Raw genomic sequence first — 12,195 nt, 5'->3', positions numbered from 1 at the left:
TGTAGTGACCTACTATTCTCGATGAGAACACGATTGGAATAATGGAAACAATTATTATTATAACCAATTGTACCAGTAATTGTTTTACCGTACTCGTTGTTGTTTAACTTTATCAAAGTCACTTCTCGTTCCGCTATCCATCTTGTTGGTTCGAACTTTCTTACGCTCTGCTCTTATTGCCTGTAATCTTTGGTAAGTCTCGGTATTCATTCGATACCACGAGATTGCCAACACAGTATATTTTTGTTGATATTGTCATGCCAACAGATCTGAAGTATGTTGAGTGGACAACAGTTAATAAACACCCGTAACTTCTGAATGATGGCTTTCGTAGTTCTCCAGACTTCCGCCTCATACAGTAGAACTGTCCTGACATTTGTGTTGAAAATCCTGATCTTGGTGTTGGTGAACAACTGTTTTGAGTTCCATATGCTCATCAGTTATAAATATGCTGCTCTTGCTTTGCAGATCCTCACATTCACATCTGCATCTGATCCACAGTGTTCATCAATGATGCTGCCCAGATATGTAAAGGTTTTCACATCCCCCAAATCTTCTCCGTCAAGTGTGATTTGATTGGTGCATGTTGTGTTGTATCGGAAAATCTTTATTTTCCGATTGTGTATATTGATACCTACTGCTGCGGCTGCTGCACTGGTTGTCTTCTCCTGCATTTGTTGTTGCGTGTGTGTTAGTTGAGCCAGATCATCTGCGAAGTCTAAATCGTCCAGCTGCATCCTAGCTGTCCACTGTATCCCGTGCTTCCCTCTAGATGTTGACGTCTTCAAAATCCAGTGGATCACCAGGAGGAAGAGAAAGGGTGAGAGTAAGCAACCTTGCTTAACACCGGTCTTTACCTCAAATGAGTCGGTGAGTTGTCCTCCATGAACGATTTGGCAGTTTAATCCATCATGGTGATTCCGTGTGATATTGACTATCTTCTTAAGCACGCCGTAGTGTCGAAGAAGCCTCCATAGTGTGGTCCTGTCCACGCTATCAAATGCCTTCTCGTAGTCAATGAAGTTGATGTAGAGTGATGAATTCCATTCCATTGATTGTTCCATAATGATCTGTAGAGTTGCGATTTGGTCTGTATACGATCGATCCTTACGGAATTCAGCCTGTTGATCTCGAAGTTGGGAAACGATAAGGCGCACAATGGAAATGATAACACTGAAATTCAAGAAGTAAGTAAAATATACCATTAACACATTTGTGTTTATATTAGATAAACAAGAATCAGATTACCACTAATAAACAACTTTATTTGCAATAGATTCTTCACCTTGGTTGAAGATGTTTGTGTCAATATGACAATGAAATAAAACCAGAGTAGCATGAACGACATTTACTATCACACTATGAATGGGAATTCAATTAGTCTACTCATAATTCTAACGTTTTTACAGCGTTTACATATTAAGATTGTGAAAGCCCATCTCTACCAGATGCAAAGACGCAGTTTACAGTTCACGATTCACAACAGTTACTTTATGTCTCCGACTAGGAAGTATGTGAATGAGTTAAATCATACAAATATATCAACATCGAAACAACTCATTAATTTCAGAAATGTACATGTTACAGTCAGACTGTTAGTCTCAAATTTGCTTTGCCTCGAGTCATCTGCGTTTGCTGAATAAGTCGATGATTTTGAGCTATCGTAAAACGAAAACATCCAACAAAATATGTCAAGAAACCAACACTTCTTTGAAGTGAGTGATGTGTCAGTTGATCCTGTATTGAACAACACTCGTAGTTTTTGACGTCGAGTTCCCACTCAAATCATCATATTATTTATATACATTGGAAGCTGTTGCCATCATACAATATATCAAACAATAATAGTATGTTTCAACTGTAAATCGAACCATTTTATTGGTGGTATCCGCAAACATTAAACAAGTATCGAATTACAAATAGTATCTGGGTTTGTTTATATTCAATCACCGAGCTAATTTGATAGATCTGTGTCAATAAAACATGATGAAAACAAAATAAAAATAACAGAGACACCACTGCATTTCAGAGTACTCAAACATATTTCAATGATTCTATTCATCATTGTCGGTTTTCTACCATATTTACTTGGTGAGATTGTGAAAATTCCACTTCACCCATTGGAAAGATCCGATTCATTGCTGGCACATTATACGAGTTACTTTAATCCTTCGAGGAAAATATCCATGTACCAATGGAATAAGCAAAATACAACTACACCAGAACAACTGATTAATTTTGAAAACGTAAGTGTATCAATTGTGTTGATAGTTTGAAATCCACCTTAATGTATATCTAATATAAAATCTAATATAAAACCACATCTGTCGTGAGATATCAACTCACTGAAGACAATTGGTGAACAATTGCTCAACTTCGTGGATCAGTTGAAGTTAGACATTAACACCGTTGGATGCCGTCCGGCTCAGTGGTCTATCGGCAAACTTTTCTGGCTCGAGACTGGTAGGTCCTGGGTTCGAATCTCGCGAGTGCGGGATCGTGGATGGGCACTGCTGAGGAGTACCATAATAGGACGAAACGGCCGTCCAGTGCTTCCAGGTTTTCGATGGTGGTCTAGCTTCAATTGACTCACGCTTTCAACTATGAAAGTACTAAATCTCCACAAAACCCCTTCTCATAAAATTTAAAGCAATTAGTCCCTTTGATAAATGTTGATAATGTAATAAGAATACGAAGATTATCAGAACTGTGTGATATATTAGCGCAATACATTTCGAACAATCCGATCACACATATACTTGTGAAGAACATTGATTTATAAAAATAAAAGGTCGACTAGACTGGAAATGGGGGTAAGAATAGACAAGGATAATAATAATAAAAATAATGTGAAAACAAGTTGACACCTAATCACTCTGGATAATAAGCTAATATTACCAGGGTAGGTTGAAGAAGAGAACAAACTGTGATGGTGGAGAAGATTTGTCGCTCAGTTGGGTGACTTTGATGTAGGTTTGTTTTCTGAGCTGGATGGATGGTTTAGTCGTGGAGCTTTCATCGTCCTCCTGAAGGACATCATCAGCACAAAATCAGGTAGAAGTGAAGTGTTTGAATTTCTCCACATGTGATTCACAGCTTGTCCTGTGTCCTTCAATAAACCTCAGTATACGCCCCTTCACACATTTAAACAACACAACAAAAGCCGAGTTAAGATCAATCTTATCACCTGTTTCGATTATATGTTTGGCAATAGAGGATGATGGATGTTTATCCTCTACTTTATTGGGTCATTCGATTCTATTTGTTTCTGCGGTTGACATTAGAATCACGGCTCGTGTTATCCCCTACCACCCTTTTTTTCGAAAATGAAGGATGTGAAAAAAATTTAGCAATTGGTGATTGGAGAATTTGTTTTTGAAAGTGTGTGCTGAAGTGCAAATGAACAAACATTTTGTCACCTGTAATGATTTTTTTGGTTGTAAATGGTGCAGTTTTGTAATTTGATTCGTTCAAATCAAACTAGAATAAAGTGCTTTTATTGGATGTAAGAATTGACATTTTTACATCCGATTATTATTTACAATAATTAACTATTTTCGCATTGTTCCATCTGAGTTTTGTAAAAAAATTCAACTTCGAAAAAAACAAAAACAAATCCATTTCATTACCCTGCTATACTCCTGTTAGTGAATGTATATCGGGATAACTTCTTTTTATGAAGTAGAAATGCAACTACAGTTATCAGTTATCGTGACAAGAGTAATAATAATGTGTAGATCATTGAAAGATAATTTGTGAATAAACTGACAGTTGTTATTAATAATTGATAATGGTGATTATTGAAATTCAAAGGTAGTCTCAAATGTTTAATACACAATTAGTAAACACATTTTCATTTAAGTATTCCCATAAGTTAATTTAACACATAGTTCGCTCATTTAATAAACGTTATATTCGTGTAAATATATGAATAAATTATGATGAAGAGAAAGTGAATGGGGCATGCCGAAGTCACGCTAACCGTAAAAGATGGGTAAATGAAGCAACTTTTACGCTGTCTGAAATTAGTAATAATGTCTGAGAAAAAAGCAAATAGTCTTTATAATTCAGTTATTTTGCAAACCGTTATTCTTAATACCAAAAAGTTGATCATTTTAGCTTTGGAAAGGGTGTCGAAAATGAACGCAATATTGTTATCCAGGTTTTTTTTGCAAATCCATTAAAAGCATAAAATATGTTGACCTGTACATTCTTTGTAGCTGATCACTTATTAATGATCACCTAAAATACATGTTAGTGTTGTACTCAGTCATGTAATACGGTAATTGTATTTGTGAGATGGGCATAACATTTTTTTGGCAGGTAATGTTAACAGCCAATGTTTTTTTAAGTGCACAGCCTTTCAAAATAATGATCTGGATTTTTTATTTTTCTTTGTAAATAACATTGTAAACGTTTATAAATTAGAAAGTCTAGATTTATATTTCCAAATCCAACAGTTTCCTTTGTTAAACATACTAGACGAACAATGAAAAACTGTATGTACATTTTCCGTCAAAAGGGAAAATAATTACTCTTAAACTGTCAAACAGTAAATCGCTGAATGTTGAAAAAATAACCTTCTTTGACAAGCATATGTGTAATATAGGTTGAATGAAGTGTCAATGAACAAGCCTATGTCTAGTGAAATAAATTTCTATTTCAATGATATGACTTAATGTGGAATAAGGTCAATTGTATCAAGTAACCATTATGTATTTAGAATATCGTATTTCAATCTGTTAAGTTAAACTGTACATTTATTTATCAGACGTCTAAATGACATTTATCACTGTATCGAATTATTCAATGCAGTGATAAATCTCATAAGAAACATTATTATTACATTTCGTATGTTCCATTATTATTATTATTATTATTAATGACTTGTTAGACATGTAAGTCTTCATTATATGACGTCGTTTTCTGAACAGAATCGTTTACTGAAACCTTAAATTTGAAAAACCGTAAAAACTGTTGACAAAATAAATTGATCGATGATCACTTTATTATTATTAACCTAGAAAAAGTGATTTTACATCTTCATTACTATGGAATTGTGATGACCGACCAGTGTCTGTTCACTTGACCTTAGCAATAGAAATTATCTTGTTGTACTAGTGAACTGATCTTACTACATCTCTCTACTGTACCTAGTAACCAAATCATATGAATGTAAAATGAATTATTGATGGTTTCATGACTCCTCCTTAAAATGGAAACAAGAAATTCAAACGAAATTTAAATCAAATTGTGGGTGGCCCTGAAAAGGGCCTTTACTCGGTCTCTACATAGCTCCTTAGGTCCTGATCGATGACTCCACTATGAGTCCGTGACAGCGCCGCACATGGGACAGTTGAACCCAGGTGATACTTCTGTTGGGTCGTAGGCACAGAACGAATGAAACATAGCGTTGCATGGACAAAAAATCCAAGCACTTCCATCAGCTATTTCACTGGGCGGCTGACGTAGATGGCGAATATCACACAGTCGGTCATTGTGCGCACGTTCGTCTTCTTCATTGTCTCGGTCCGTAAACTCTTCTGAGTTCATAGATATTACTTCATTCTCGTCATCATTTAAGGTAGCATCCAAATCTACGTTCTGTTGACGGTTGGTGCCTGAGGTATTTCGGGCGATGGGCATTGTGATGGTCGTAGGTAATCCATCGTAAAGCAACCGATGAGCATAGTTAAGTAGAGCGGTATGCTGTTCAGCGGACATACGCCGACATAAGTAGTGAATCGATGTTTGTACGTTTGTCTGCCCGACTTGTACCGGTAACTCATTGTCAATCGTTACTCTGGTTACGTAGCTGTTGGAATGCAGCCATCTGTCACCAATGCTTTCTCTGTGAACTTCGACATTATCGTGCGAACAATATGCCAAGATGTGACGACATACGACTCCGTGTTCTACATAAAAGAAACAGGAACAACTAATAGGATTTTTGGAGACTGTGTAAGTTCCTGTAGTATCAACGGCCGTGAAAAACTCCCCCGACAATACGTAGTCAGTAACAGGACCACGCATGTGCCGCTTAAGCAGTTGACATGCAGCAGGTGTAAGTGTTTCCTGAAGACGACGTAGTTGAGGCTCGCGACCCAGCACAGCTCTGCTACGGCATTCAGTGGAGTACTTTTGAACTCTAGCTTCTATCCAATATCCAGTGCGAAGCAGAACACTAAATATCGATCTGAACACGGATGTTTTTCTGTTCAGCTTATGCAACTTTAAAATTCGATGGGTCGTCTCAACGAAATTTGTATTGCTTTGATCTAGAAGCATTGCAGCTGGTCTAAAAGCGTTCGACCACTTGTGCTTTTTGGACAATAACTGATCTCTCAAATATTGGTAGAAATTCCCGTCTGCTGCTTCGATGAATGACACATACCATTGGAAGCTACAATACATTGTAAAGCATATTTCGATTTACCTTTCCACATTTCTTGTTAGCATAAGACGGTAGAACATTTGAAGAAGATCAGATCGTAGCCTCTACGAATACGATGAATGGGTTAATTCTAAAGAAAGGAAAGCTTACCCTCTTGATGACATTTCGAAGAAGGTGCACGCGGCACAAAAGGTGGTGTGAATTCGGATACACCTGCGTTATGGCAGCAGCTATAGCAGGTGAATCATCGGTAACAATACCGATAACCTCTCTATTGTTACTCAATTGGCGGAAGAACGAGAGGAAACTGGACAGCAAAGTCGATGTTTCGCGACTTATAAATGCAATACAAACAGGTATTGCCATGAAATTCATGTCCAGAGCCACCACGTGATACAGAAACATGTTTTCATTATTGGTTTTGTATGTCCCATCAAAACCAACAACATCTAAAAACCTGTTGCACAGATTAATCTGGTCTGCTGTAGCGAAGAAGTACAACAGACTATGATCTGCATCCAATTGATAATCACAACGGCCGCCAAGTGACGTTATGTGATTTTTCAATTTAGCGTAATCACCTACAGTTAATAGTATGAATATGCACATTGCTTACCAGGAAGGTTGACCTGTGAGAACACTTTGTAACGCATATTGAAAACATCTTGAGCTGTAAGACGTTTCCCATAGGACTGGTACGCGTAGTGCATAACATTGAATGCTGATGTACCAGATATCAACAGTGACTTCACTGTTTCCAATTCCACCGCCGTTAATCGGCGCATCCATGTGTTACAGTCGTACCTCAGGGAATTGCACTCGTGATTGTGATGCACATTCCCACGAACAACAGTCCAATAACCTTCAAGAAACTTACAAAAGATGAAGGCCGGACATTGAGTGTCCATTGAAGTCCTCAATGAACAATATAATAACACTAATCAAATTACCTCCTTCGTCTAATCCGCTGCGAAGAACCGCTTGGTGTTTTATAGCTCTTTCTCCAACATACAAATTTAATATACGGCTTCCGATCTCCATGGAAATGAGAATCTCTCACTGCATAATGGCAGTACGTTGCTATTTCATAAGTTCTAATGGCGCTCCTTAACGCTTCCAGTGATGGAAACGCTACCAGATACAATGTATTCAAAAATACATTTTCCGTTTCTGTGACTACGTAAGGAACAACAGAGCCTCTAATTTGCACGTTACTGACGTCCATATTGTGAAGAAAATTATCTATATCGATAAGTACAGAGCTTTTATACGAATTTCAAGAATTACATAACCAATTATAACGCATTTACAACTAGGAATTTAATTGGACGAAACGGATTGAAAAAAATTGGAAAATGGGATGAAAATTTTTTGATTAAGGGGGACAAAAAAAATTTATTAAAAAAAATCGACGTGATCCTAATGTTATTCTGTTTCTGCAACCATTTTGGTACATGTTCACCCACCCTAATTTTCAGATCACGATCGCTCCCCCCGATGTATGTCACCACACACACATTCAATTCGGTAAACACAGTGTGATGTGACACAATCGTTTTCATGTCTTTTAGGTTTTGAATAAAGCATGGACCTCGATCTTTCTTTGATAATTACCTGACCCGTGCAACCAAATCAAAGAAATAAACAATGACAGATTTAAGGCCAATAAGAACCAATCAACATCGAGGCGCACAGGACAAGCTGTGAATCACATGTGGAGAAATTCAAACACTTCACTTCTACCTGATTTTATGCTGATGATGTCCTTCAGAAGGACGATGAAAGCTCCACGACTAAACCATCCATCCAGCTCAGAGAACAAACCTACATCAAGAACAAACTGTTTTTGAATACACAAAAAGGGTTTGAATTTTCGTGTGGCTAAGGCTTCAACCTTAGTATACGCCCTTTCACACTTTTATACAACACAACAAAAGCCGAGTTAAGATCAATCTTATCACCTGTTTCGATTATATGTTTGGCAATAGAGGATGATGGATGTTTATCCTCTACTCTTATTGGGTCACTCGACTGTATTTGTTTCTGCAACCATTTTGGTACATGTTCATCCACCCTAATTTTCAGATCACGATTGCTCCTCTCAATGTATGTGTGACCACATACACATTTAAATTGGTAAACGCAGTGGCATGTGACACAATCGTTTTCATGTCTTTTAGGTTTTGAATGAAGCATGGACCTCGTTTGATAAAGACCTTCGCTGCACAATACGTTTTGTTGATGACTGATTTAAGCCTTTGTTTGAATAAAAGGCTATTTGAATCACCTCTAATTGATAAGGTGATGTAGACAGACTTTTTCTCCACCAAGGCTACAGTAGGTCTCACTGTGCCATGAACTTTCCATCTATTGATAAATTTACATGGATAACCATTCCCCATTAATGTCTTGTTTAACGACTTAACATCACTATCAATAGCGTGGTTTGTGCAAATACGATCAAGCCTGTTAAATAGGCACCTTACCAAACCCCGTTTGTATTGCACAGGGCAATAACTATAGTGACTAAGGTATTGACCCGTCCACGTCGGTTTTCGAAAAATGGATCGTTTAATTGAGTCATCTTCTCGTCTACTTAGAAGTATATCTAGGAAGGTAAGTTGGTCATTCTTCTCCTCTTTGCATGAGAGACTGATGTGGCTTTGGATAGTGTTAAGTTTATTCAATAAGCAGTTTATATCATCATTTCTTTCACAGATTACTAAGATATCGTTCACATATCTCTTATAAAGTGACATGTTTTCGATTAATTCTTCAAACAGATTTTCCACATGTGCCATAAACACATCTGCTAGTAATGGTCCTGACGGACTACCCATAGCAACCACATCGATCTGGCGAAAGTATTCGCCTTCAAAAGTGAACTGAACCTTATCAGTACATAAAAGTAATAAATCTTTAAGAATTTTTAAATGGATATATAATTTAAGGTCGTTTAACGATATATAGTCACATAAAATGTCAATAGTCTTTTTTTAAAGGTACATTTGTGAATAAGAAATTCACGTCAAATGAGCACGTTGTCTTTCCCTTGATAATAATATCACCTAGATGATCGACCAATTCAAAATAATCCTTCAGAGAATGTTGTAAAATGTAACTGTTGAATTATGCCCGTAAAAATAAATACTATGAATGTTACTAATCGATATAGTCGTCAACAGAAATAGTGTACTAGAGTCATTGAAAATGCTGGAAACAAACGTAATTGTTATTTCTATGACAAAATTGTTGTAATTTTATGTCCAGCATTTTATCACGTGATTTACTCACCAATTGAAATATGACATTCCCAATCTTAACACTGTGCCAACAAAATGACGTTCGACAGGTATGAACAGTATAGCGTAATGATTATTCCCTTGTCCGCCCAGCCCTTCCAATTGAGTCCAGAACACCAACTACAGCATCTGTTATGCGAATCATTTATTTCAAGCATACTCAGTTTATATACCAGACAAACAGACCGCATAACACCAAAATATAGAAAATAATATTTGTGCAAGATCAAGTCAAATGTGGCTGTGAACGTGGGAGACTGAATTCAATAAATGGAGTACAGTTTAGGAACTGTAATTCGTATAATAATTATCCATAGGTCAAAATGAAGCTTATGATAATAGGAATATAGATATACATAATCTAGTTACTGAACAGTTATACAACAGGAATATATTTATATAATACTAGACTATTAATTGATCTCAGAAGTTACCTGTAATTTAAATTTCACTTAGATATAACAAAACTGTCGAAATCTTTAATGCAAAACAATCTTTCAATTTAGTTTCAGTATTATGGTGAGATATCAGTGGGAACTCCACCGCAAAAACTACGAGTGCTGTTCGATACAGGATCGACTGACACATGGTTCGCTTCAAGGGAGTGTTGGTTTCTTGATATATTTTGTTGGATGTTTCGGTTTTATGATAGCTCGAAATCATCGACTTATGTAGCAGATGGTTCCAGTTATCTTGTGAGTTATCTGGATAGTAATTTCTCTGGATTTTGGAGTGTGGATACTATACGAGTAAGAATTGAGAATGTTTATAAATCAAATGATGTTTCAGATAGGCTCGTTGGTGATTCGGAATCAAGCGTTCGCAGAAATGAGGAATATATTTAATGGCGATTACTACAATTGTAAATATGATGGAATAATTGGCATGTCGAGTAGGAGGATATCAGAATACGGAAACATTCCGATGTTCCCGAATATACTGGCAAATGGTGTGAATATGGATCCAATATTTTCATTTTATTTAGATCGGTGAGTTTATTTTACAGATTGAACTTTCGCAGCACATAATAAAATTAGTTCTTTCAACCGTTTATGGAATAGGAGCAAGGAGGGAATTACTCGATGCATGGTCACAATGGTTATAACTGTCTTGTTTTGAGGCACATTCGAAAAAGTGTGTTTATATCAAAAGAATGCACTGTCTTTTCTTTAATATTGAAATCATCGAAAACATCAGTTAGTTCACGGATCGGATTTAGCTATTCGATAACCCTTTTCCTAGTATACTTATAGGTGAACAACGTGTAGACAATATTGATCGTGATGGATTATCAGACTTATGAATTTCATGTAATCCATATCAATTGAGGAGTACAGAACTGGTAGGCTTCAGCACATTCAATTCCTCTTTGTTTATGACATACAGTTTGAGGAGCTTCATTAGATTGGAATTTACCCCAGTTATTAATAATCTAACGTTAATATTAGATGAAATATCCATCAGATACTCATCAATTATAGATAAATACATGGTTAAACACATCACATTTTTTCAGTTCAACTCCGTTTTCTCATAGTATAAATGTATTTTATGTCCCAAACGATGTAGATTTTATTTTATATAAAGCGTATTCGTTAAAGTCAGTGACTTCACAAACTAAATACTTTATCTGACACACATTTACACAACGACATGATCACATACTGTAGTTGATTCTTACATCAGGTAAGATCGTGTCCAAACAGCTAACTAATATTTATGCTATTAACCTTGTCTGTCGGTGAATTACATTGGAAAAACTATCAATAACTACACACACATTCACTATTTGTTGATAGGGGAAGTGACTCAGGAATCGGTGGTGAATTGGTACTTGGTGGTTTCAATCCCAAATATTTCAAGGGTGATTTTGAATATATACCTACTGTTCACAATTATATGTGGGTGATTCGAATGTTAAGGTAATCTATTTTCACATAATTTTAATTTGATATTCATGATATTTTCCTAACGTCAATAGGAGTTGGAAGAACAAAGATTGACAATTTACTTAATTACTGACTTTACGTCTGTTACCCTTCGTGAGTCATAGACCGCCATTCAGAGTTGTCCAACCAACAATTTCTTTGACTCTCCATTCCAGTTGTTTCTAAGTGTTATCTATTCTTTCGATGTCCGCATCCAGTTCCTTGTGCGATGTATTCCTTCGTCTACCTCATTTCTTTAAGTCTTCAGAATCCCATGTTCAGGTTTGCTTCATGTTGTAGTTTGATAATTTCCGCAGTACCTGTTCTACTCACTCCAAGTGTCTTTTTTGTAATTTCCACTTCAATTAAAGCTTATTTTAAATAAATTATTTTTATTTGTAATATCCTTTTCAGTCCATGTTATCTCGTGATATCTTCATTCACAATGTTGTTCATTCCGACATTGACGTTTAGGTTTCCCGTCGAGATGGTCACATCCTCTTCTGAGCACTTCTGTACGATGAAACGAAGTCTCTCGTAAAACTGATCTTTGTCGTCTTCGTTGCTTTCA

At 36.4% G+C, this 12,195-nt stretch overlaps 1 protein-coding gene across 1 annotated transcript in view; it reads left to right on the top strand.

Annotated features, from left to right (window-relative positions):
• Window positions 1-10,328: 10,328 nt before the first annotated feature.
• Window positions 10,329-12,195, top strand: part of Smp_018800 (subfamily A1A unassigned peptidase (A01 family)) — a gene marked incomplete at both ends in the record, with an annotated part of 4,136 nt that continues 2,269 nt past the window's right edge. Inside the window, 3 exons of the mRNA XM_018799715.1 lie at window positions 10,329-10,445; window positions 10,486-10,685; window positions 11,496-11,618. Coding sequence (XP_018651476.1) covers window positions 10,329-10,445; window positions 10,486-10,685; window positions 11,496-11,618 — 440 coding nt within the window. The remainder of the gene's footprint in view (window positions 10,446-10,485; window positions 10,686-11,495; window positions 11,619-12,195) is intronic.

The sequence above is a fragment of the Schistosoma mansoni genome, chromosome 3 (assembly GCF_000237925.1).
Source record: "Schistosoma mansoni strain Puerto Rico chromosome 3, complete genome".
Taxonomy (NCBI): domain Eukaryota; kingdom Metazoa; phylum Platyhelminthes; class Trematoda; order Strigeidida; family Schistosomatidae; genus Schistosoma; species Schistosoma mansoni.
This window is presented reverse-complemented; position numbering and strand designations above follow the sequence as displayed.